The sequence below is a fragment of the Hemicordylus capensis genome, chromosome 1, assembly GCF_027244095.1.
Source record: "Hemicordylus capensis ecotype Gifberg chromosome 1, rHemCap1.1.pri, whole genome shotgun sequence".
NCBI lineage: Eukaryota > Metazoa > Chordata > Lepidosauria > Squamata > Cordylidae > Hemicordylus > Hemicordylus capensis.
In genome coordinates, this window is record NC_069657.1 from 124898615 (window position 1) to 124925839 (window position 27225).

The following is a 27225-nucleotide window of genomic DNA, read 5'->3' on the forward strand; positions in this document are numbered from 1 at the left end:
CCTTTTGCAGAACTGGCTTGCACTGAATCCATGAATTTCTACTTCATCCAAAGATTGTCCTAGCCCAGGAGAGAAAGTAAGCCAGTAGAAAGTAGCCCTGCAGAGATGCAAAAAGTCCCCCGCTAACTGAGCAAAAAGGTACCTTTTAAAAGTGGCGATTCTCTTTAATTAGCAGGGGAAGATCAATTGGCCCTATCCATCTCCAGCACACGATCCTTCCATCGGTGCTGCTGTCTATCTTATCTTATGTTTCTTTTTTGAGATTGTGAGCCCTTGGGGGACAGAGAACCATTTTGTTTGTTTGTTTGTTTATATCTATGTAAACCGCTTTGGGAACTTTGTTGACAAGCAATATATAAATATTTCTCATATTCATATAAGTCTTCCTCCAGAGTCCCAGTGGGATGTGTGGGGAGGGCATAATTTTTGCTGCTCTCTCCTCCCTCCAGAGGGAGTTTTCACATGCAGCAATCTGTCCTTGGAGGGTGCATGACCCTCAGGGACGGATTCCTACATGTGAAAACTCTGTCTGGAGGGAGGAGGGAGCAGCAATCCTAAACATGTTTATTCAGAAGCAAGTCCCATTAAGCCCATTGAGTTTTACTACCTAGTAAGTGTGTTTAGGATTGTAGCCAAAGAGCATCTGTAATAATGCAGCTTTTTCTACTATGAAGTAAAATTCACTTTTAAAACATTCCTTTGAAATAATAGTAGAGTTTAATCTTTTAATGGTGGTTTTGTCAGACCTTATAAGATTAGTAAAATTCTATTTTAGTATAAATCAATGTATAAGATAGAAAAATACTTTTTATTGCTACGCAGCATATATAAGACCAATAAAATTATTTTTTTTATCTTGGTACAATTGTGTTTAGATATTTCTATAAGGTGGTCTTTTCATATGAGGGGTGTTTACTGTGCATTCACTATGCCCACTATAACAACAATAATGCAGGTTTTACATTTTTAAAGATTGAAATAAAATTTACTCATTCTCTGCTTCTTCAAGAGAAACAGTGCTTAACACACTGCAGTTGTGGTGTGCCACTCTTAGCCGTTTTTGCACATGCTGCCCTACACAGCCAAGAGAAGACACCAGCTGTATCAGTGCAAATCACTGAATCTGATTGACACACATGATTTCCTAACAAAGGGAGGATGGTTCTCAAAAATGTGCTGTATGATGGATATGCATAAAATATGTTGCACAAATGCCTTGCATACAGTGTATTTCCAGACATTTTTTAAAAAAATCAGTTATTCCTTTACATACATCATTACTTTTCTGTCTGAACAAACAAGCGGGGGGCGGGGGGGGAGAACAACCTCGGCCCATAATGGTCCTCTGCTGGTCTGTTCAAAACCCCATTTCATTGGCTGAAGGTTCACTTCCACCTCTTAATCACTGTCCCTCAAATGCAAGTTCTCCAAACACTGGCTGACATGCTGCACAAGGGGACATGGGTGGCTTGAGAACATTCAATATGCCCGCTATAGCAATAATGATGATGAATGCTTACACTTTTAAAAGCATAAAGATGTAAAAAGTGTAAAATGAGAAGACTCATTCTTTGTGTCTTCAACAGAAACAGTTTAAGCCTGCACCCCTGCACATGTGTGAACATTTGTGATGGGGCTGCAACACAATGCAGTAGTGCCCAGCAGTAAGGGCTCCATGCACTGAGTTGCATACCACACCACCTGCTGGAAATAAATAGGTGGTATATTGGCACACAATAGCTGGTATCATCAGCATATTGCTCTGCACACAGAAAACTTACCACCAAACGCAGCCCCATCGTGGCTGTTCAGATGAGCACAGGAGGGCGGGTGGTACTCAAGCCTCCCATGTCACCTTGTGCAGTATGTCAGTCAGTGTTTGGAGAACTTGTACTTGATGATTAAGAGGTGGAAGGTCATACCCGGATGTTGCTTTGGAGTGAAGACGTATAACACTGCCAAGTTCTGTGTGGCAGTATGTAGGATCTTCTGGGCCTTGACTGCCAGTCCATACCCTTGCATCAGCTCTGCATAGCTTTAAACTGCTGGCTATTTTATCTTTTCTAGTGTTCCTGTTTATTTATTTAACACATTTGTATACCACCCAAAACGCAACATTTAGATATCTTATTTTATATACTCCATTTTATTATTATATACTCCATTTATATACTCCCATTTTAGCCATGGCTTTTTGCATTTTATATATTGCATATTTTATATGCTCATAATACTTTAAATCTAGCTGTTTATAAAGGGTTTAAATAATCTCAGCTGCCCTCTTTTCTAATGTGTAGCAGCTCTATAGTATCGCAATATAGTTTTATAGTATTAGAGTAGTAACTTTAAAGTAGTATCATTTTATGGTTCCATAATTTGCTTCTATTAACCATGCTCTACTGTTCTGTCTTATGCTGGTCTTGGACCATAATAAAGATGATTGATTGAGATGGAAGGTCCTTCCACATCTTAATCTTTAATTTGGTCCTTAAACTCTTCTCTGTAGATAACAAAATAATTTCCATGCATCTTGTCCATAAACATTCAACCATTTCTGCAAGGAATTTAATGGCCCCTATCGCTTAAATTTTTAGCTTGTGTAAAATATTTCTGAGTGTAAGTTCTAGAATATTCTTGTCTTTACAGATTGTGGAAGAACCTCATTGCTCTGCAACACAGATTCAACTATGTCTGTTTTACATATTGATTGACCATTACACTGGCAATGCAAACAGGAATATAGTAGAACCAATCAGAAATAAAGGTTCCTACTAAAATACATTTAGCTTGGATCTGTTACTCCTTAAGACCTTCTAACCTAATCTTATTATCAAGACACATACAGAGTAGTAATATCTTTTACTCTCTTCATATAATGCTTATAGGAAAAGTAGATATTAAAATAGGCATTCAGTTAGATATAACACCCAGGATGATTTTAAAAATACAAGTGTGTGAGCTTGCATTTGTGATGCAAGCACTCCAATTATCTGATTACTTGGCTGATTCCAAGGCAGACCATTTAACTCCAAACATAAAGTGGAATCACTGGTCCCCCCCCCCACTGAAGACAACTTTTTGCAGAACTCATGGGGGAGATCCACCTACAAATACATTCAGTACATATTCAGCTGTTCCTAACACAATGATCCTGGTATGTTCAATATTCAGCCTTCTCTGGATGTATGAAGAAGGGGCAGCTGACTGTCTTCATGGGAATGGTTCCTCCACCTGCACTGGATGATACCAGCAAAAAATATCAGAAACAGCCATGTGAATCACCTAGACTTACTCCACCATAGTTTAAGGATTATAGTTTCAGCCATTGCTCTCCAGCTGATAAATGTTCACACATTATTGCATGGTCTTTTTGTTATCACAAACATTAAGCATTGGGGGGGCGGGGAAATACATTTTTTGCTAGTCCAGTCACATTTATGATAAGTTTGAGGATTTCAAGCTTTTGAGTGACTCCATTTGAATGGTTGCTGATATACTACCTTTCCTCTCTGAAGCAGCTGGAATATATAATACAACACAAATGAATGTGTTTTTAGGGGGTGGGAATCAATAACAAACCATGCTGGGGCATATTACTTTTCAGCACCAAGGGGAAACTCAGTAAAAATAATGCTTATATTTTGTTTAAGGTGGTACAAAGTCAGAATTAGGTTAGGTTTAGCTAGTTTAAATTTCTTAAATTAATATTTTAGGATAAATAATATTTCAAATAGAAAAAAATGATCATATAATGTAACTAAGCTTTTGTTTCCATGAGCTTAAACATTATTCAGATTCTAAATTAAAATCAAAAGCCAAAGAATTGCATGAAAACATTGCTATGAAAGATCTACAGAGTTATTTATTCAGGCATTTTCATTTTAAAATGTATACTACATCCTTCTCCACAGACTTAAGGCTGAACTTTTAAAAAATACAACAATAAAAAGATCATAAAACCAGCAGAAGAAAAAAGCAGAGAGGGAAGAAACCACTAAAAAGAAAAACTGTGAAAAAGTCAGGGGTATCGGAGAAGTTACTCTGAAATAGAAGCGTCTTCAAATTCTTTTTAAAAATTGCTAGGAAAGATGAGTGTCAGGAGTTCAAACGAGAGGGGGCTACCATCGAGAAGTCTCACTCATGCATTTCTGCCAACTGAACTTCAGAAGGTGATGAGATACACAAGAGAGCTTATCTAAAAGATCCTATAGGATGGGTATCTTCAAGCAGGAGAAGGAGGTCCTTCAAATAACTTGGTCCTAAGTCATAAAGGGCTTTAAAAGTCAAAAACAGCACCATTTGCCACCAGGAAATGTACAGTTAAGCAGTGTAACTGGTACTGTAGTGGTGTGATGGTGTGATCAAAACCTCTTGAGTTTTTTAAGAGTCATGAAGCTGTATTCTGTAGCAACTGAAGTTTTTTCAGCTGCTTCTTGAAGGATCTTCAAGGGCAGTCCCATGTAGAGTGTATTGCAGTCATCAAGACAAGGTCTTGATCAACCATAGCCAAGTCCATCTGATTCAGAAATGGGCACAGCTGACACAGCAACAGAAGCTGGGCAAAAGTAGCCCTGGCTACAGATGACATCTGATAATCCAAGTGTAAGGCTGTGTCCCGTGTACTCAAGCTGAGAACCTGCAGTGCAACCCCATCAAGAGCAGGGAAACAACTCAATCAGTGGATCTCCTGACCAGGAGCATTTCTGGCCAGAATTAGTTTCAACTTTTCACATTCATCCAGCCCATCACTGACTCCAAAAACCAATTAACAACTGCCACAGCCTTTCAAGTGGGGGATAGTAACAAGATGTGCATTTGGGTGCTGTACTGATGACAACCCACAACTAACACTCAGATTATCTGCTCCAGTAGTCCCAAGTAGATATTAAAGAGCATGGGGGGCAAGATAGAACCTCATTGGATGCCATAGACCAATGCCCAAGGCATCAAGCCGAAGTCTCCCAGCATCCAGAATGATACCATGGCTGATATGAAAAGCCACTGAGAAGTCCTGAAGAATGAACAGGGGTGCACTTTCCATGTCAAGCTCCCACCATAAGTCATCCACTAGAGCAAGCAACCAAGGCTGTTTCACTACCAAAACTTGGAGGTTTTACAGAGAGGGCTCCCCCCTTCCCCGAATCCACTCCTGATTGGAGTGTGCCAGTCCACATATTCACAGAATTTAACCCGACCTCCCTGCAGGCTATCAGGGACCAGGACAGACAGGGCTTTGTTTTTCTCTGAAGGGAGGCCTGCGAATTCTGGCTTAGCCCAAGTTATATTGTAAAATATAAGGGATTTGTAAAAAAAATCATCTATTTCTAGCAACTTTAGAAATACTTTGGGGCTTCTGCTTTCTCTGAAGATGTTGATGGCAGTGTTGATGGCTATGAGAATGGTCCATCTAATCCCTCGAATTAAAATGCCTCGAATCTGCTGCGAAACAGATTAGTTGTGGGTTGTCATCAGTACAGCACCCAAATGTACATCTTGTTACTATCCCCCACTGGAAAGGCTGTGGAAGTTAATTGGTTTGTGGAGTCAGTGATGGGCTGGATGAAGGTGAAAAGTTGAAACTAAATCTGGTCAGAAATGCTCCTGGTCAGGAGATCTACTGATAGAGTTGTTTCCCTGCTCTTGATGGGGTTGCACTGCAGGTTCTCAGCTTGAATACTGCTGCGAAGCAGATTCGCTCTTCAGATACCCCAAGGCATAGAGCCATGTGTGAAAATCCTCCGGGACAGAAGCCATATTGAAAGGGTCCAGCTTGAAAAGAGTCCAGGGCCTTTCCCAGACAGCAGGCTTTACCACGGGATTAAAAGTAAAGGTAAAGTGTGCCGTCAAGTCGATTGTGACTCCTGACACCCAAAGAGCTCTGTGGTTTTCCTTGGTAGAATACAGGAAGGGTTTACCATTGCTGCTGTCTCCCACACAGTATGAAATGATGCCTTTCAGCATCTTCCTATATCGCTGCTGCCCGCAGATTAAAAGGGATGAAACACTGCGAGTTACAAGGCATATTGGATATTTCATATTTGCCCCCAAACCCAACACTAAAACTGGAATGTTTTACCCTGGGCATAAATCAGGCTAAGCGCCAATGCACAATGAAAAACCCAAGATGTGTATGGAATGCTCCCCAATAGTTCACAGGGACTTTGACGTAAATCTGAATGATATGTGAACGCATACCTGCCCTTCCAAAATAAAACTGCCATCTGGCTGGGCTCCAGCAGTCTCCTCCAGGAATCCCTGGAGCTGAATTACCACTACACACAAGCTGAGAAGAATCCATAAACACTGGACAAACAGAAGCGAATGTAAATTCATTTGTTACTATGTCTGTTAAATCCGAGTCATGAGAATTCAAGCAATTTTATGTGCGAAATGCTTAGCATTTTTGTACTCACCTGCCTCAGGAGGACTGGTGGAAGTTAATTCTTTCTGTGAGCTGGTGATTGGCTCACACTGGTCACCATTTTCTCTCTCTAGAATGTGCTAGGAAATTAACTCATAACAATTATGCAAGCTCACTTCCTGCTGAAAGGACAGGGAGGGGCGCCTTGGAGGAGGGGTAGCACTGTATGTTAAAGAAGGGATAGAATCTAACAAGCTAGAAAACCTAGGTGGGCTGGAGTCCTCCACAGAAACCCTGTGGGTGACTATACAAGGCCGGAAAGGGAACGTGCTACTGGGGACATGCTATCGCCCTCTGGATCAAAATGCCGACAGTGACTGGAAGTTGCAGGAGGAAATCAGGGAGGCGTCAAGGAGAGGCAGGGCTGTAATTATGGGTGATTTCAACTACCCACACATAGACTGGGTAAATTCACATTCAAGTCAGGACAAAGAGGTCAGATTTCTAGATACGCTAAATGACTGTGCCTTAGAACAGTTGGTCATGGAACCAACCAGAGAGAAGGCAACCTTGGATCTAATTCTGAGTGACACCCAGGACCTGGTGAGTGATGTCAGTGTCATTGACCCTTTAGGGAACAGTGACCACAGTGCCATCAAATTCAGCATACATGCAGGGAGAGAATCACCAAGGATGTCAAACACAGACATTTTGAATTTCAGAAGAGGAAACTTCTCCAAAATGAGGAGTATGGTAGAAAGAAAGCTGAGGGGGGAAATCAGGATAGTCACTTCACTCCAGAATGCATGGAGTTTACTCAAAACCACAATACTAGAAGCCCAGTCAGCTTGTATACCCAAAAGGAGGAAAGGTATACCACTAAGTCCAGGAGGATGCCAGCGTGGCTAACGGGTACCGTCAAAGAAGCCATAAAAGGGAAGAAGACTTCTTTTTGAAATTGGAAGTCCTGTCCAAACGAAGAGAACAGAAAGGAACACAAACTCTGGCAAAAGAAATGCAAGGTGACAATAAGGGAGGCAAAAAGAGAGTTTGAGGAACATTTAGCCAAAAGTATCAAGGGGAATAACAAAAACTTCTTTAAGTACATCAGAAGCAGGAAACCTGCCAGGGAGGCGGTTGGGCCATTAGAAAATGAGGGAGTGAAAGGGATTATTAAGGAGGATATGGAGGTTGCAGAGAAACTGAATGAGTTCTTTGCGTCCGTCTTCACGGCAAAGGATACTGAGTATATAACTGTTCCTGAACCAGGCTTTTTAGGGATGGAGGCTAGAGAGCTGAGTCTGATAGAAGTGACAAGGGATGATGTTCTAAACTGTCTGGAAAAACTGAAAGCTAACAAATCACAAGGGCTGGATGGCATCCATCCAAGAGTCCTCAAAGAACTCAAATGTGAAATTGCCGATCTCCTTGCTAAAATATTTAACTTATCCCTGAAACCGGGCTCTGTACCAGAGGACTGGAGAGTAGCAAATGTAACACCGATTTTCAAAAAGGGATCCAGTGGTGATCCGGGAAATTACAGGCTGGTTAGCCTAACGTCCGTTCCGGGCAAATTGATGGAAAGCATCCTCAAGGATAAAATTATAAAGCACCTAGAAGAACAGGCCCTGCTGGGAGTGAGCCAGCATGGCTTCCGCAAAGGTAAATCTTGCCTCACCAACCTTTTGGACTTCTTTGAGAGTGTCAACGAGTATGTGGATCAAGGTGATCCAGTTGACATAGTCCACCTGGACTTCCAAAAAGCTTTTGACAAAGTTCCTCATCAAAGACTCCTGAGGAAATTTAGCGGTCATGGGATAAGGGGACAAGTACATGTGTGGATTGCTAACTGGTTGAAAGACAGGAAACAGGGTAGGTATAAATGGAGAGTTTTCACAATGGAGGGAAGTAAGAAGTGGGGTCCCCCAGGGATCTGTACTGGGACCGGTGCTTTTTAATTTATTCATAAATGATCTAGAAGCAGGGGTAAGCAGTGATGTGGCCAAATTTGCAGATGATACCAAACTCTTCCAGGTAGTGAAATCCGAAATGGATTGTAAGCAGCTCCAAAAGGATCTCTCCAAACTGGGGGAGTGGGCGACAAAATGGCAAATGCGGTTCAATGTTAGCAAGTGTAAAGTGATGCACATTGGGACAAAAAAACCCAACTTCAAGTATACGGTGATGGGATCCGAGCTGTCGGTGACTGACCAGGAGAAGGATCTTGGGGTCATGATGGACAGCTCGTTGAAAGTGTTGAGTCAATGTGTGGCAGCTGTAAAAAAGGCAAATTCCATGCTAGGGATCATTAGGAAGGGGATTGAAAATAAAATGGCTAACATTATAATACCCTTATACAAAACTATGGTGCGACCACACTTGGAGTACTGCGTACAATTCTGGTCACCACATCTTAAAAAGGACATTGTTGAACTGGAGAAGGTACAGAAGAGGGCAACCAAGATGATCAGGGGCCTAGAGCACCTTTCTTACGAGGCAAGACTACAACACCTGGGGCTTTTTAGTCTAGAAAAAAAGACGACTGCGGGGAGACATGATAGAGGTCTATAAAATCATGCATGGCGTGGAGAAAGTGGAGAGAGAGAGATTCTTTTCCCTCTCACACAACACTAGAACCAGGGGTCACTCCATGAAATTGCTTGCCAGAAGGTCTAGGACCAACAAACGGAAGTACTTTTTCACACAACGCGTGATCCACTTGTGGAACTCTCTGCCACAGGATGTGGTGACAGCCAACAACCTGGATGGCTTTAAGAGGGGTTTGGATGACTTCATGGATGAGAGGTCTATCAATGGCTACTAGTCAGAGGGCTGTGGGCCACCTCCAGCCTCAAGGGCAGGGTGTCTCTGAGTACCAGTTGCAGGGGAGTAATGGCAGGAGAGAGGGCACGCCCTCAACTCCTGTCTGTGGCTTCCAGCGGCATCTGGTGGGCCACTGTGCAAAACAGGATGTTGGACTAGATGGGCCTTGGGCCTGATCCAGCAGGGCTGTTCTTAAGTGCTTATGTTCTTATGTTGGTGCATTCTATAAGGAAAAAATGGTGCCTGGAACATATCAGCATTTCAAGTGCTGCTGAAGTAATCCCTGCCCACAGAGGTGCTGTGAAAAATAACATAATTAACCCCTCCGGTGCCACTCTTAATATAAATTCCAAGTCATCAATGGTGACCAAGTGAATAGTTAACAAGACTAAACTCCTATTCAGACATTAAGTTCTACATCTGTACAAGTGTCTATACACATGTTCATGTTTTTGTGTGAATGATTGTGAAGCTGGGTACATGCAGGGAAAGATAGGAGGTTCTGTACATGCATTGAACATAATATGCTAATAAATGTATCTGCATACAGATCTGTACCTGTGTATACTTTCACAGATTGTACCTGCATTGTGCATAATATGTTAATAGAGCTTCAGTTAACAGGTTCACACATTTAAAAGCACAATCAACAATTAAAACATTAAATCAATTTAAACTACTCAAAAATAAGTATCTGTATAAATCTTTAAAATGTATGAACTAAAAGCCTGATTAAACAGGTGTGTCTTCAAGTGTTTCTGAAAACCAACCAGAGATGAGGAGACTCTAATTTTGTTTGGGAGTACTTTCCAAACTCCTGGGGCAATTCTAGAGAAGGCCTGGTTTTGTGTTGCCTTCAAATGAGCCAGTAACAACCACAACTGGACATCCCCCAATGATCTTGGGGCAGCTGAGTTCATAAAGATGATCTTAATAGGCAGCGGAGTTCATGAAGAAGAATTCATGAATACCTTGTTTAGAATGGAAGTGATGTGGTGGCGACCAACCTGGTTGCCACATTCTGCACCAATTGCAGTTTCTGGACTATGTGCAAAGGTAGCCCAACATAGAGTGCATTGCGTGCACTGCAGTAGTCAAGCCTGGAAGTTGCCAGCAGGTGAACCACTGTTTTTAAGGTCTTTGATCTCCAGAAATGGATGTAGCTGATGTATCAGTGAGACCTGATAAAAACATACTCCTAGCCACTGCCTCAATGAGAGATACCAGGGAGAGGTTTGGTTCAAGAAGTATGTACAGTACTTGTCCTTTCAGGGAGAGTATAACCCCATCCAAGACAGGCAGATCGGAACCATCTCCTAAGTTCCAACCTCCCACAATAAGTACTTCTTTCTTGCTTAGATTCAGCTTCAGTTTGTTCTTCCTCATCCAGCCCATTACCAATTCCAGGCAGGCATTTAGGGAAGTTAAACCGTTTCCTGTTGGCTGACATGGAGAAATAGATGTGTGTCATCAGCATATTGATAAAACCCTGCACCAAATCTCGTTATGATCTCTCCCAGCAGTTTCGTGTAAAAACAGTCTTGGTGATGGAATGGTGCCTTGAAGGACTCCCATATCTTGCTTTGAAGAGCATCAGTCTCCAAGTGACACCATTTGGAATCTACCACTGCAAAGAAGTGCCTCCCATGCCCAATCTCCTCAGGTGCTTCAGAAGGATACCAAGGTTGATGGTATTGAAAGCTGCTGAGAAATATGAGAGGACCAACCAAGTCACACTCCTTCTGTTGATTCCTAATTAGAGATCGTCCAATAGAACAACCAAGGACATCTTAACCCCAAAGCCTGTCCAAAAGCTGACTCAAAATGGGTCAAGATAATATGCTTCCTCCAAGACTGTCTGGAATTGAGAAGCCACCACCCTCTCAATCACCTTGCCCAGCCATGGGAGGTTAGAAGCAGGTCAATAGTTGCCTAACTGTAAGGGATCCAATGCAGATATCTTCAGAAGGCTCTAATAATGAAATAATTTAACTTTTTAACTTTATTAATTTTTATTCTATATTGCATTTTATATTTTATGTATTTTATTAACGTTGTAAACCACTCTTAGCAGTAGTGCACTGAGGGGGCAGGGTATACATAATGTTATTTTAAAATATAATAATAATAATAATAATAATAATAATAATAATAATATAGCCTCCTTGAGACATCCTGCCCTTCCTCAGAGAGATATTAACAAGACCCTCTCCAATAACCTTCTGCTAGATCTATAGATCTATAGGCTATGTTGGGCAAGGATCAAGAGAACAGGCAGCCAAATTTAGGACGGAATAAACTTCTTCCTCAAGTAGCAATTTTTTTAAAACACATATATATTGCTACTATGGGTCCTGTGTCCCCCCCCCAATACAACAAGGGAGGATATAAGTCTATTGAAATATATGGGATGTTAATACTTATATCTGTTAAATAAGTATTTTACATATCCCAAAGCCCTCTGAAGCTCAATTACTACACAAGATATACAGTTTTAGTATAATTAATGTCAGTTCAAAATTATGACTGCTTTTCTGAAATGACCCTTCTAGTCTAAAGTTGTTCTCTGCAGCTTCAGAATTCAGTTGTTCTCTGCTAGCAAATAAATAATGGAACCCTTTATTCACAGGGCTCCATTATTCACTTTCTTCCAAAGCAGACAAGAAATAATCTCCCAACGGTGAATCTTGTGTTATCTTTGATTCATTTCAGTGCTCAGCATATTGTAAACTACATTGTGGTGATGTGGACGGATTGTTTGAGTTTGGCCGCAGAAGTTAGGGTTCACATCCCAGCTAAGAAACTCATGGAATAGCCTTTGGGAAGTCACTGCCTCTTGTCCTAACCTACCACATAGGGTATTGTGAGGATCAAACAAAAAAAACCCTGTCTTGAGTTCACTGAAGAAAGAGTGGGATACAAATATGATCAATAGAATCCCTGTTTGTTTGTTTGTTTGCTTGCTTGCTTGTTTGTATGGGTGAATCATTGTATAATATTACACAGGCCAGAATGCTTACAATCCAAAACACTTATTCTTTGTACTAAATTGTACTATTAGGACATACTAAATAATATAGTATTCTGAATACAATTAAAAACTTAGCAAGAATGTAGAAAGAGAAACTCTCAGTTGCTTTTTTTAAAAGCAGGATTACACCTGTTGGATACTGAAAGATTGGTTTAGAAAGAGTGAGGGAGCATCCCCTAGTGGACTTAAAGCGTAAAAGAATCCTGAAAATCCTAAGGATAGGCAGAAAATCAGACACCATTCTCTGTAACCTCTGCAGAGGAATCCAAAAGAAGCTCCTTTATTTTGGAACCAATCTGAGTGCTGAGTGACAAAGTAACTATCTGCATGGAGTTTAGGCACTGGTTCTTGAGCCCACCCTGTTTAAATCTGATTCAGACATATGAGCTTGCTTAAACACTCATACACACACCATACATAGAGACAGAGATAGTGATTTAAAAACTGGCATAGAATTATTACTTCTACATATAAATGTGCTGACACATTTGTTATAATTTGCTGTAGTGGGAAAGATAAAGAGGAAAGGAAAATATATCTATCCCAAATTCCCTTGATGTGTTTCTGTGAAAAGAGAGAAAATCAGTGGGTGGTATATCACAAACTACTGTATTGAACAGTACAGCCAGGAGTGTGAGGAAAAACTGCTACTATATTCACTACAAAAGGATACTTCCCTCTATGTGTAGATTTGGATTCACCTTGAGACATTCCATTCTAAGACCTAGGATGCAGGGGTGACCAACCTGAGGCTTTCCAGCTGTTGCTGAACTACTACTCCCATAATCCCCTGTTGCACTTTATGTGACTGTAGTGATGGGAATTGTAGTCCACTGATAGTTGGGGAGCTTCAAGTTGGCCACCCCTCCTAGAGTGTCCAGCCCTGCTGAATATACAAAGTGTCTTCTGCTGCAATCTTGTGCATACATAAGTGGCAGCAAATCCAGTTGAAAACAGTGGGTCTTCCTTCTGAGTGAACATTCATAAGATGGGGCTATTAATCACATTGCCATTACATTTTCGGGCATTTCTGCCTTCAAACTGATGAGTGGACAGGATTTACATCATTCTCACACTTGTGGAAAAGTTGTTATATTCCTTATAAAAACGAGACCATCTTTCTTCTCCCCCTTCCCTTTTCCCCTCCCGCTTCCTCAGGGGCTCCTAGCATACTAGGAACATAGGAACATAGGAAACTGCCATATACTGAGTCAGACCATTGGTCTATCTAGCTCAGTATTGTCTTCACAGACTGGCAGCAGCTTCTCCAAGGTTGCAGGCAGGAATCTCTCTCAGCCCTATCTTGGAGAAGCCAGGGAGGGAACTTGAAACCTGCTCTTCCCAGAGCGGCTTCATCCCTTGAGGGGAATATCTTGCAGTGCTCACACATCAAGTCTCCCATTCATATGCAACCAGGGCAGACCCTGCTTAGCTAAGGGGACAAGTCATGCTTGCTACCACAAGACCAGAGCTGTGGGGTAATTCACATTGATGTATGGCTGGATGAACAAATGTGATTTTTAAAAATAAATAAATAAATTCATCTCGTGCAGGAACACATCTATACCATGTGATGAATCATGAAGCTCGACCTACTCAACACAACTACAAGTCGGTGTGATATAGTGGATGGAGCACCGGATTAAAGGTAAAGTGTGTGGTCAAGTCAATTTCGACCCTCTGCCGCCCACAGAGCCCTGCGGTTTTCTTTGGTAGAATACAGGAGGGGTTTACCATTGCCATATCCTAAGCAGTATGAGATGATGCATCTTCCTATACTGCTGCTGCCCGACATAGGTGCTTCCCATAGTCTAGGAACATACCAGCGGGGATTCCACCCGGCAGCCTTCCGCTTGTTAGTCAAGCATTTCCCCACTGTGCCACTTAAGGTGATAGCGCCGGATTAGGACTAGTTAATAACAAGTGGGGGCGAGGGGAGGCTTCGGTTCGAATCGCTATTCAGCCATAAAGCGCGCAAGCTCAGTGGGTGACCTTGGGCCAGTCACTCTTGCTTCAGCCTAGCCCACCTCACAAGGTTGTTGTGACGATAAGATGAAGGAAGGCGAGGAGGAGAACGCGTGTGCCTCTCTGAAGAAGGTCTGGTAAAACCAATACTGATACTAATAATTGCCATCTGACAACCAGGAAGCACAAGAAGCCTATTATTTCAGCGTTGTCCAGAAAACACTTGTCCGGTTTTTAACTTGTTTTACCCACTCCGTTCAAACAATATGTATTCCTTAAACCCCGCTCTTCAGCGTGTTTGTTCGAAAGTAAGCCCCACTGGGGACTTATCTCTACGCAATTCTATCGCAGCCTTAACTGGAATACTGAAGGCGTGAATTTGGAAGGCAAACCAGCATTCAGTGGAATACTGAAGGCGCGCTTTTCATGTCCAACTGGGTAGACAGGAGAAAGAAGAACCGGCTTTGCAAAGCGCTGCCTTCCAAGAAACCCCCGATTTACTTGCTTTGCTCTCGCCCCGCCTACTTCTCAAACTAGGGCATAGATATGTCATCGGAATCGCTGACACGTGAACGGAACAAAGGCTCTCTCTCAATCCATGATTCCTGGGGGGAAATGCCACACGACATCAGGCTGGTGTGTGTTCTAAGAGTTTAGGGCCTTTCCCTCCCGTCGCCGCGTTTTCCTCCCCTCCCCACACGCCCAGGCTAGGATTTTACATTTGGACGTCCTCCCTGATGCAGACATGTCGGTTGGTTGAACCTCAATCCGCTCGTTCCCCTCCCTCTCCAGCCCTGCGAAACAGTTCATACGCAGAAAGAAACATCACAGTACCTCTATCCGGATTTTCAATGCGTGTCTTATTATCGCATTCAGATTTAAGCTGGGTGCGATGATCGCACTGCGAGCCATAAGTCTGTTAAATCGAAATTCAGGTTGCTAGCAGGACTTTAATTTAACCATACTAAACTGGCCTAAAAGCAGATTCAAATGCCCTGTGCGATCGGTTGTTATTCCTCTATTTTTCATCTCCACTGGCGATGCTTTATTTTTCAAAAGCCTCTAAGAGTAATCAAGAGAACCCAAGCCACAGGTGGTGCCCTCCGTTCTGACGGAGAAAAAGACTTTAAAAGCTAGCAAAATAGGGAGGGAGGGGAAAGACCCGCTTTCAGATATTCCAAGAGAATTATCCCAGATCCTATGTTTCAAAATTCTGCCTGCAATTTGTCCGAAAGGCTGGTAGGGTATATGGTCTCACATCAGGTAAAGCCATTAACTAGTGACGTTTAAAACGACATCGCTTTCATGTCTTCATAAAGAGTAGCTCTCTGTAACCCGGGGCGGGGGTAAGGGTGGGGCTGCTCGTTTTGATCTACCCCTCCTCAAATCACAGCAGCAAATTTAATCGATTAAATAAAAGGCACAATCCCGCCAAAGATAAGCATTTTTTATTTCAGTGGAAGAGAATTTGCTTGATTCATGCTTTTGAATAAAATAAAAAGTGTTTTTAACTCTGGCTGGATCGTGCTTATAGGGCGAAGAAAAGATCCTCTGTCCCATAAGCTGCCTTTTAGTTATGCTTCGCTACAGGATTTATGCTTGTGTACATTGAGGAGTTGAAAGCGATTTTTAAAATAAACGAAATTGAGCGAAGCGAGGGTTAAGCGCCGATAGATTATTAGACATACAAATATAGATGCAGAAATCTTTTCTTTTTTTAAAAATACACACACAAGGTAGATAGAGCACTGCTTGCCAAAAGAATAAAAATATAAGGATAGGAGGATGAAACAGAATAAAACAATTCCACCAATGCGTTTGCTCTGATGGGGAAGTACACCAGAAATCCTACCTACTAAAAGTTACTTACACATTTAGAGAAAAGAATATTCCTTCAAAAGGACTCCACAAACTGTTCAACATACTCCGCGTTATAGTTATTCAGGAACCCAAAAGACACGGGTTACAAACTTTTTTTAATCAATTGAAATGTTTTTCATATTTTGCTATATTTGAATTTACTTTAGAGATTGAGGTTTCTGGGCGGGGAGGTAGTTGCTTGAGGAGAGAGAGAGAGAGAAATAAACTCGAATACAACAGAAATTGCTACTAGACTTGCAACATCTGTTAGCCCCCCAATTGCATATCTGCGCTTATTTCAAGTTATTCAAAAAGCCCGACAACAACTAAAAACACTTTCAAGCGAATTCAGATATACTAGTACGATCCTTCAAAAACACAAGTTGGTAAAGGGTGGGAGCAGAAGAGCTCACGCAGAGAAGAGTTAACACACTAAAGATGATCCGCCTGTGACGCTTATAATTCTCTGGCTGCAGTTTGACATTTGCAAAAACTTTCCTCCAACTTTTGCCGGACGGGCTCTGTGGCTGCCATCCAATCAAGAAGGGGCTTGGCTCTTTCTCCTCCCCTACCAGCTCCTTCGAGTAACTGGCTCTGTGGAGCCAAGGGGATAGGCCGGCAGGTGGAGAAGAGGTGGCCGTGGAAAAATGCCCACCCTCCCTTCTGCCATAAATAGAGCCACGAGGAGTGCTATGTGGATGGCATCCGGGAGGGGCATTGATTGCACTTTATCTATGGCGGGCTGAGCAGAGCAAGGGCGAAAGGGGGACAAAGAAGCCGCCCAAGTGAATGAGGCCCCCTTTCACCATAGGCAAGCCTCTCTCTCTCTCTCTTCCAGATCATCCCTCTGTTTAAAGAGGCTCACTGACATTTCGCTTTGCTGGAAGGGCGGCTCCTCCAAACTGGAGCACTAGGGACTGACTGACCGCCGCGGTGCTGGGCATAGCGGCCACCTTTCCCTCCTTCCCGCCCGCACTCTCGTTTCATTCCTGCTCCTCTGCCCGACCTCCCGCTCGCGGCGGCCCTCTGGTTGCCCCCATGGACTTGCTAGGCCACATGGAGATCACCGACGGCTCCCTGTGCTCCTTCTCGGCGGCCGACGACTTCTACGACGACCCCTGCTTCAACACGTCAGACATGCACTTCTTCGAGGACCTTGACCCGCGGCTGGTGCACGTGGGAGGCCTGCTGAAGGCCGACGAGCACGGCCACCACCACAGCCACGAGGACGAGCACATCCGGGCGCCCAGCGGGCACCACCAGGCCGGCCGCTGCCTGCTCTGGGCGTGCAAGGCCTGCAAGAGGAAGACCACCAACGCCGACCGCCGCAAAGCGGCTACCATGCGCGAGAGGCGGCGGCTCAGCAAGGTCAACGAGGCCTTCGAGACGCTCAAGCGCTGCACCTCCACCAACCCCAACCAGCGCCTGCCCAAGGTGGAGATCCTGCGCAACGCCATCCGCTACATCGAGAGCCTCCAGGCGCTGCTGCGGGAGCAAGAGGACGCCTATTACCCGGTGCTGGAGCACTACAGCGGCGAATCCGACGCCTCCAGCCCCCGCTCCAATTGCTCCGACGGCATGGTGAGTCTCGAGTGAGGGCGCGCCGGCAGTCGGTCGCCTCTCCCCTGTGTCTTATCGTACCTGCCAGGATAGGCTGCTCACTTGATATCTGCCCGGTTGCTGTGCTTTCACAGCAGCATGACAGGCAGAAAATCAACAGGTGCCTTTTCCCCTCACTGAGTCTATACTGGAAATCTTGCACCTCCTGAATTGCTGCCCGTCTTTCAGGGATTCAGGCGCCCTGCCAGAGAAAAGGATGGCAACTCTAACTTAGGTAAGGATTTCCCTCTGTACCTTTACCTCTAAGGAGGAAATTGGGAAGCCTCCAACTGTACCCTTAGCAAAATCCTAACTTCAGCACTGAAATCTGTTCTCAGTGTCAGGACAAAAAGCACTGACATGTGAAGTCAAAACTCGCACCTTGAGCATGGGATGCCTATTTTCCTGCTGTTATCTCTGAGAAACCCCAATTCCTAGCTAGAAGGGGGACCAGGGCTTTCTGATGAAAGGCCAAAGCTTCTCAGCAGGCATCCTAGCAGTACCTGTTTTGTTTTGTTTCATAAGAAATTGTCCTGTCTTCAGCACTAGGAGCAAAGAAGAGAGGTTGTTTTCTGTACTCTGATTCCTGGGGCAGAGAAATTGTTGTTGTTTAATGCAGTCCCTGGAACTGAAGGAGACTTGTGCAAGACAAGCCATCTCCTGCCACCTCGTCATCATTGTGACATCTCTTTAATGCTCTTGAGCAGAAGTCCGCTTCCTGGAAAGAGGGAAGTCCTGAGGGAAGTCACTTCCCTCTTCCTGAAAAGAGGGAAGTGGGGACATAGGAGATTTCTTCCCTACCTCTTATGGACTGGGGAACAGAATAGGGCTCCCCACTAGTCTCTCAGTGGACTTACAACATAGGAAGGAAGTATCTCTTTGTCCTGCTCTTAGTACAACAGGACATTAGTTTTCCTTTGGAGCCATAGTCAACTAGTTAAGCTGCAATCCAGTGCATATTTACTTAAGAGTAAACCTCAGTGGGACTTAATTCTGAGTTAACATGCATATGATTTGGCCATCTAAGTGACCGTATTGTTTCTTCTCCCAAATAACACTGATACACGTCTGAAATTCCTTCTGTCTTCTCAGGGTAAAGTGCTTTTGTTTGTATAAAGAGAGGATGATTTCTGGAAGAATTAAAAACTTAGAGTCCCCCTGATTAACACAGGCACTGAACTTCTGACTTTTCTTGATTATGAAATCTAATCATCAAAAGAAAGAGTGTATGCTTATCAGTAATCAGACTTTCTAATATTGGAATGCTTGTATTTAGTTTCATTATTCAATTAATAATACGTTTTATACCACCAGACAGTGATTGTGCCCTTTTACTTCACAATAACCCACATGTATGCAATAAAGAAAGATGGATTTTTGAGAAAGTAGGCAGTTGGTAATATTACACTCTGATCTCATTCTCCCCCACAGGAATGGGGCAATCCAGAATGCCTACATCAGTGCATAACTGAAAGGGACAATCTTCTCTAGAGCTAAAGATATGCTATTACAAAGGCAGTGTGGAAAAATGATTTTTAGTAACTGACCTGGGACAACAGTGGAGGTGGTAGTAGAACTGTAGGAAGATATTCAGGGACTGGTTACACCTAGGAGTGAGGTACAAATGAGCAAGGATCAAATTGTGTATTGTTTTGTATTGTGCTTGTGACATAAGTGTATGCCTTAGCTGGCTAGGGAAAAGGAGTAGGAGAAAAGAGCCAGAGACAAATGGTGTGTATATTCATGCATGTCTGGTTAGTAGACAACACCAATAGCAGGGGCAGGGAGAGAGACATAGGAGAAATCAGAGGGGTTTTGTTGCTGTTTTTTAATCTTCCCAGTCTGCTGCTTAGGACTGGGGGAAAGGGGAGAGTGTGTATTGGAATTCACTAGCCAAAAAATTGGCTGAAGGACAGTAGTTTCATTGGATGACATCTTGCCTAAATTACTCAATGGAAGTCCTTCTGAAATTAATTAGTCTTTTAAAGTAATTCCATTGGTAACTTAGTCTGGAATCTGGATGTCAGCCACTGTATCCCTTTTCTTGATGAATGTTAAGGAGTACATAACTATAACAACATGTGACCAAGGCCTCAATTTTTCTGAGATCTGAATGTGCTGAAGTGGCAACAGTGTTGGGTTTGGGCATGAGATGTAGATTCAGAATCCTAAGTCATGAAGGTCAACAGCTCACCTCACCACATTGCCAAGTTTCAATATAATCTGCCTCAAAGGGTCGTTGTAAGGACAGTTCAATGAATGTTATATAAATGGGGGGGGTGTGGATTAAAAGAACAGCTCTGCAGATGATAACCCATTAGAGTAGGAATTCTACAGTTGCCGAGTTTGTTGCATCGACTGTCAAATGCAATTAAAAAAACACATACATGCTCATTGCTAAAGGGACTTCAGCAGAAAAAAGTGCTTTACGAATATTGTTTAAAAAAAAAAAGTGTAGAGCATGGTGCTGTTACTTGAAGGGCTGCATATCAACAGAGATGTTATGTTAAACCTTTAAGGTGGTTTGGCTCCCCTTGATAATTAAAACACTAGATTGTTATACTGGGTTACTATTATACCGGGGTTTTCTGCAGCAAACATGAAAAATGTCAGCACATGTTTAAGCATTCCTGTATACATACACTCACAGGCGGGATGGCTCCGATTAGGTCATGATTCTGATTTAATGTATTATATTGTTGGGTCTTGTTTCCAGCTGGATTACAGTGGGCCCCCTTGCAGCTCCCGCAGAAGGAACAGTTATGACAGCAGCTACTATACAGAAACACTAAATGGTGAGTAACTGCCTTGGAAGAAGGAACCGCTTATTCTAGATTAAGATCTTTGAGCACAGTATATGTTAGAGCAGCACAACTTTGCTCTCCTACAGTTGTTGGACTACAACACTCATCGTCCCAGCTGTTGGCCACTGTGGCAGGAGATGCTGAGAGCGGTCATTCAAAAACAGCTGGAGGCCTATCCGTGAACAAGCACATGCTGTCTGTTCTTTGTTCCTCATATATGGACACGATGAAGCTTCTTCTTTATGGGAAACATATTTATTACTATTTTGTGTGTTTGTCTGTATAACCAAACATGGAGCCCTTTCTCACGATCCACAAGAAGGGCTCGAAGGGGCGAGGGGAGGAAGCCTCGGAAACGCAGATGGTCCTCTTCCCAGCAGATGGTCCCGCCCAGCTCTTGTTGCTGGGCGGCTGGATCGGCTGCCCAGACAATTGCTGGCTTCTGCCAGTAGTTTGGAGGGTCAGGGTGCCGGTATGTGTTGGCCCGCCCCCCGAAATTTCCATAATGCACCGTGCAGTTGTGTGGTGCATTATGTGGATCTCCCCACCCTGAAACCAACTGGGAGCTCCCCAGTCCACCAGCCCCAGCTAGGGCTGGCAGATGATCAGTAAAATGGTGTTAGGAGAGTGCTCACTCTCCTAACCATGTTTAAAAGGGTGGCTCCGGAGGTGGGTTTTCTACCGAGGCGCTGCCAGGATCAGGGACGATCCTGGCAGTACACACACACACACACACACACAGGCAAAACAGGGCTGGGCTTCCTTAGCCCAGTTTTGCCTGTGCGTGTGAATAGCTTCATTATGCTTTTAATTTTAAACCATGATCTAGACCAGGGACTGGCCAACTCATAACCTTGGATTTCAACTATGCAATGATTTGCCAATTTCTGCTTCCCACTGTATGGCTTTTAAATATAGTTTATTTGGTATTAATTTCCATTGAGACTCCTTTGGGCCAATTGTGTGGTGTGGGGGGGTGGTGTGTGTGTGTGTGCGTGTGTGCGTGTTGGGATTCTGTGAACAAACTGCTTCTCCTGGGTATTGCTTCTTAGATTCACTGATCTCCTTGTCCTTAGATTCAAAGCAAGGGAAGAGTTCGGTTGTTTCCAGCCTCGACTGTTTATCGAGCATTGTGGAAAGGATTTCTACAGACAGCACCGCCTGCCCCACCCTGCCCACAGTTGAAAGTGGGACCGAGGGAAGCCCTTGCTCACTCCAAGAAGGGGCCAGCTTGAGCGACACTGGAGCCCAGATCCCCTCCCCGACTAGCTGTTCTCAGCTCCCTCAGGACACTAGCAGCCAGAGTGCCAGCAACCCTATCTACCAAGTGCTATAAAGCCGCAGCAGACAAAAACTGCCATGCTGGGAGTGCTCAGAAGAAGCTCCCAAATCTTCTTAAGTCTTCCAAAAATCAAACAAAGACAATACTGGGGGTTTTCTTATCAGCTTTAAAGCATATCTAATAATTCCTTTGACTATTTCAAGCTTGTATTACTTCAAAATACACTTATTTATTGGTTATAAACAAAAGCTATTTAATTTGTATAGCGGGAAAACTTGTGTACCATGAAATGGCCAACGTTTAATCTGTGCTTTGAGAAGGGGAAACTTGCTTTTGAGCATCTCCTCTGATCATTTGAGAAACAAAGATCAACTCCTGTGCTGAAATCCTGCAAACTGTTAGGCTGCTAAACTCCTATTGATTTCAGTAGGATTTCAGCAGCCTAACTTCAGGATCGCAGCCTTTCTTTGCAATTCCCCACAGAACATACACATACACATATATGCAGAAAAGGTTGTGGACCATTTTTTAGAAAAATATGTGTTTTGTATACTTGTAAATAAGAGTTGCTTTGCCCCCTCACCCCCACCCCCAAAAGATTCCAGCAGAACTACAAAAAGCATTTACGTATTTAATGTTGCTTGGTTTGTCGTGCCAAACTTTAACTTTATATATTTATACAATGTGGATGCTGAGAATGTTTTCAACAGTATTCTAAATAAAGATCCTTATTTATAAAACTGCTGGAGTAATTCTGACTTTGGCTAGGGGTTTCAGTGTTGCCGACTTTCAATACTGTATCAAAAGGGGGGGAAATCTTGTTTAGATAGGTTGCAGATGCCTAAACAACCAAACTAGAAGTTATTTTAAACATTTTGTTTGGTCCTCCTGTATATTTGTTTCCTTGCTAAATAGCAACAGGAGAGAGTCTTTCTCTGGATTGGGACCACAGTGTGGGAAACCTTCTGCTCTTGCCATGGTCCCAGTATGGACTGGGCACAGTTGCTATTTGTCCTGTTGCCACTGGCACTAGCAGCTGCTTTGCTCCCCAAGGCAAATATCAGCAGATGTGAATCAGGACTGTGATGAGGGCAGAGGGCTAAAGCCCCTCCAACTGCAGCCTCAATCTGGATCAGGGTTCTCCACTGTTCCAAGTTAGCAAATGCAAACAAATAACCATGTGGGGTCAAATGGCATGTTTACAGGCACATTTCCTTTGGCTCTGAGTTCGAGGAAATGTCAAGGCTGCATTCCTACACGGGCACAGCATAAGTGGAGGAGAAGCGCATGCACAGCCAGAGTGAAAGTTTTTCCTGCAGGCTGTCACCCAGTGGAACAGGCAGGCTATGGGTTTTAAATGGAAAATTGGCTTGCTGGTTCTTCAGTGTGATTGGCAGGTGTGAACTCTCACAAATTATCACATACAAAACACAAGTACCTTATCAAGTGCTGTCAAATTTAAAATATTGGACTCAGATATAGGCTGTGCATATTAAGAAATTATTCAAGTATTCTCCAGATAATATCTGGGAAATACTGAACATCAAAATTCATGGAGGAGAATTTTTGAAAGCCTGAGTGGTCCAAGACAGTTTGCTGCCTGAAGCAAAGGGCAATGTAACATCCTCCCAACTGTGAGCAGGTGCTCAGCACTCTCAAGCCCTGCTGCTTCAGTGAAAGGACACAATGCTAGGAAGCCAGGTGGCAGCCGCAGGAGCATTCCTAGCTGGTGCTGTGAGGGTGTGGGGTGGGGTAATGGGGGCCTGTGGGGTGGCACCCATATTAGCAGAGTGCCAGTGCCTGCCATTCTCTGCACCCCTCCTCATGTCTGAAAAAACTAACTCACCTTGCTTCATGGAGCAATAAGTAAATTTGGAAGTAAATAAAATTCAGCTCTGCTTTGGATATCAGCTAGTTCATTCCACAATCACTGTTAGATCTCATGAAACTGTGAGAATACTCTGTTTACAATAGAGAGAACGACATCCATCCACTACAGCAACTCTTTTGTTGATTTCAGTGGCTATGAATCGCAACCACAATTCATAAAGTTTCAGCACAGTTTCTTAAAATTACCTCCATTCAATGCCCAAATTAGAGGAGGGCTCATGATTTGGCTGAAATTGTGGAGGGATCACAGCAAAATGACCCCTTGGTCGTTTGGAGCCCCCCTCCCCAGAGACAGAAGCAGCAGCGGGAATTTATTTATTTATTTAAATGAAGGTGAGCCTCATGGCGGGGGCTTCCCAAGCCCTTCAGGTCCCAGCTGCTTTTGGACTCAGGTGCACCCCTGATTGGCCACTATGGCTGGGAGTGATGGGAGCTGTGGTCCAACAGCAGCGGGAGGGCCAAGGTTGTGGGGCCCTGACCAAAGGCCATTGGCACTGCAATCCTGTTCATGCAAGCCTATGCATGTTTACTCAGAATAGAGTCATATTCACATCAGTGGGGTTTACTACCAAGAGGATGGTGAGGGAGTTAATCTATTTCCAAAAAGATTGTTGATGAGGTAAAGCAAAAAAAAATTAAATAAATAACTACATAATTAATGGTGCAGTATTTCTTACATTTTGTTAAATATATTACAGTGAACTTGTACATTCTTACACAGAAACTATTTTCTTACTGCCGTAAGTTGCAGTAAAATCCCGAACTGTTATTGCACAGCTTTCTTTTTCTTTCTATAGCAACATTTGCTGGAAACAAGTGAGATGGCAGTGCATAAAACTGGAGCCCCACAGCTCTGAGTCAGAATATTTGTGTGTGACAATGAACACCCTGTTCCACAAGTATTCCTGTAGATTGAATTTCAATTATTTATTTTAGCAACCTAAGTTTCCCCAGGCTGGTTCTAAAGTTACCACAGAGAATACGCATTTCACACATCTCAAAATAGACACCTTAAAACACATGTACACACACAGGGCTGCTTCAGATGTGATTTCCCCCCACCCCCGTACTCAGAGGGGGGGAAACAATGTAATATCAATATGACAATGTCAGTTATAAGGATGCTCAAATTATCTACCACATAACCACATGGCTTCATCAGAGGGAAGGGAGGGAATGCCACACACCCCTCCACTGAGCCTGGATCCAGCTCCAGCTGAGAATGCCCCTTCCTCCCAGCCACCAGCTGCTAATACCATCAGAGGGTGGAGAAGCATAAATCAGGCACCCTTCCAGTGTGCTACAAACCCAGCTAAGAACCTCCTCCCCAGCGATTAGATTTTAAATACTGTGACTTGCGTGGGATACAATTTTTTTTTTTTTGGAGGTCGGGGGGTCTGAAAGAAAGGATACAAATATAATTAATTAATAAGAAAGCAATGTGCTGGGAGTGTATTTTATGGTCCCGGCATATCACTTTATTATCCAAAGTAAATGGATTGGTCTGGAACAGAGCCAGTGATGGCATATGGCCATTTACCACTCAAGGTCAACCACCACAAGCTGCCTGCCTCTCCTAGCTGGCCCCACCTGGGCAGGAGGCAACTCTGCTGCTTGGAGGAGGGGAGAGAGGCAGCAGAAAAGAGCAGCATAGAGGAGAGGCCAAATTCAGTGGAGGGGTACTGCCAAGGGACACTCTACACTGCCGCATGCCATGCAAACACCCAGCAGTGGCAGCGTGTCCAACCGTTGAAGCTGGCAATGACGGAGAAGTCAGCAGCCCTGGACCAGTGAAGGAGGCAGAGGTGGAGTGGCGGTGGAGCGGTGTCATCACCAAAGGAGGGGGAAAACTCGAGATAAGGCGGTAGCAGCACAGATCAGGTAAAGATGGTGGCAGCAGGCAAGTAAGGTGAAACCCGTGGGTGGGGTGGGGTGCCCACACTTGCTGCCCCTTGGTGCACTTGTTATCTGAGGGTCAGGGCACCGACAGCTTCTCCAGGTCCCACCGGCTCTTCTACCCACCAGCAGTGCGTTTCAGTGAGGGCCCGATTCCGGCCTCTTTGTATGATCTTTGGGCAGGTGTGGAGGCCCTTTGCATCACCACAACCATCATTTGATGCCTCTTTGCAGATTTCAAAAGCACAGAGAAATCTCTTCATAGGTTTTACAGATCAAGGAATTTGAATTCTGTTCATGGTTTCCAGGAGTAGTCCAAGACATTTTGTTGAGATGAAGGACAATATCACACACACACACACACACACACACACACACACACACACACACACACACCCATCTGTTCAGCAGACCATGTTCAGCAGACCATGCTGCCAAGGCAGTGGTGGTAACACACGAGCACTCTGACCATGCCACCAAGCCAGGCAGCAGTAGCAGGGGTGCTCCTATCTCATATTGTGGAGCAGGGGGAGAAGTGTGCCCCAGTGAAGAGTGTGCCCCAGTGGGGCAAGGAAGAGCAGTGCTAATGAACAGCAGACTGGTGCCTCTGGTGGCATGGCATGGCCCAGCACTCAGCACTCTCTATGACCCTCTCCACACCTGTGCCTGAGACAAACTCTTCACCTGCTTCGTGGAAGGGCAACTTCTGGTGAGCTCAAATGTTAGACCAAGCCCAGATGAATGGGGGTTCTATGGAGTTCATGACTTCTGGGTAGAAGGAGAGGCTTTGCTGCCCAATCCGCACCAGGTACGCCAAGCACCACGACCCACCCACAAACAGAAACTCTATCTGGACTGTGTGGTTTATTTTTTAAAAAGGGAATATATTTGAGTAAGCAGCCAACAACACCTGTTTTAGAAGTAGAGGTCAGAAAGGCCTAGATCTGAGAAAGATTTTTTACATACACAAATACATGCTTCCAGAAGCTAAGCCTAAAAAGCTTTTGCCTCTGCAGTCCAGCAATGTGGGGCATTCATATCATGTGGGGGGCGGGGGACAACAAGCAGTAGTAGATTACTTTGTTTTGTTTTTTTACCTGGATGTTTTGTAACATACTGTGCATCTAAGGCAGCACTTTCTTTTCAAATATAATGAAAAGGTTAAGAAAACTACAGAATGGTTGTGTCATTACTAATACGCATGAAAAGTGCAATATTGGGGACCATGCTTTAGAAAGTCCATAGCAGGGCTGTAGCTAGGGGAGAGGGGGCCTGTGTTCATCCCTCTCTCTGGTGGCCCCCCAGAGTGAGGGAGATCATGAAGGATATAGGGAGGGATGGAGCTGGAGGGCCCTCAGAAGCCAGGGGCCCGTGTTCTTTGAACCCTTTTGCTCAATTATAGCTACGCCACTGGTCCATAGAACCCCAAAGCCTCCTAATGAAGATTCTTCCAGTCCTTTAGAAATATGTTGGTGGCAGTCATGACACAGATTTCAAGAACAAGAGCTGACGGTTTCTATAAAGAACCCAGAGGAGCAATGAAGTACAAGAAAATCAATTTACTTATAGGGGTCTGGCCAACTACATGCTATATTACATACATAGTTTGGATGACTGTGTTACGTGCATAGCTTGGAGGGAATGTGTGAGTAAGCTGGCGCTGGAGCAGCAGCGGTGGCAAGAGATGAATGGGTGGGCCAAGCCGGATGCATGG

General features: G+C 43.9%; 1 protein-coding gene across 1 annotated transcript; it reads left to right on the forward strand.

The window, feature by feature from the left end:
- The first annotated feature begins 16635 nt into the window (after positions 1-16635).
- On the forward strand, positions 16636-22465 carry MYOD1 (myogenic differentiation 1). Its single transcript, XM_053286692.1, has 3 exons — positions 16636-17621; positions 20356-20434; positions 21520-22465. Exons 1-3 carry the CDS (start codon positions 17079-17081, stop codon positions 21777-21779), a joined length of 882 nt encoding a protein of 293 aa, XP_053142667.1. The 5' UTR covers positions 16636-17078; the 3' UTR covers positions 21780-22465.
- The last annotated feature ends 4760 nt before the right edge of the window (positions 22466-27225 follow it).

Excerpts from the sequence above, each read along its gene's own strand:
- MYOD1 (XM_053286692.1), top strand. The coding sequence starts at position 17,079 with ATGGACTTGCTAGGCCACATGGAGATCACCGACGGCTCCCTGTGCTCC. Across the intron at positions 17,622-20,355 it reads CCAATTGCTCCGACGGCATG|CTGGATTACAGTGGGCCCCC; the intron begins GTGAGTCTCGAG and ends TCTTGTTTCCAG. Across the intron at positions 20,435-21,519 it reads CTATACAGAAACACTAAATG|ATTCAAAGCAAGGGAAGAGT; the intron begins GTGAGTAACTGC and ends CCTTGTCCTTAG.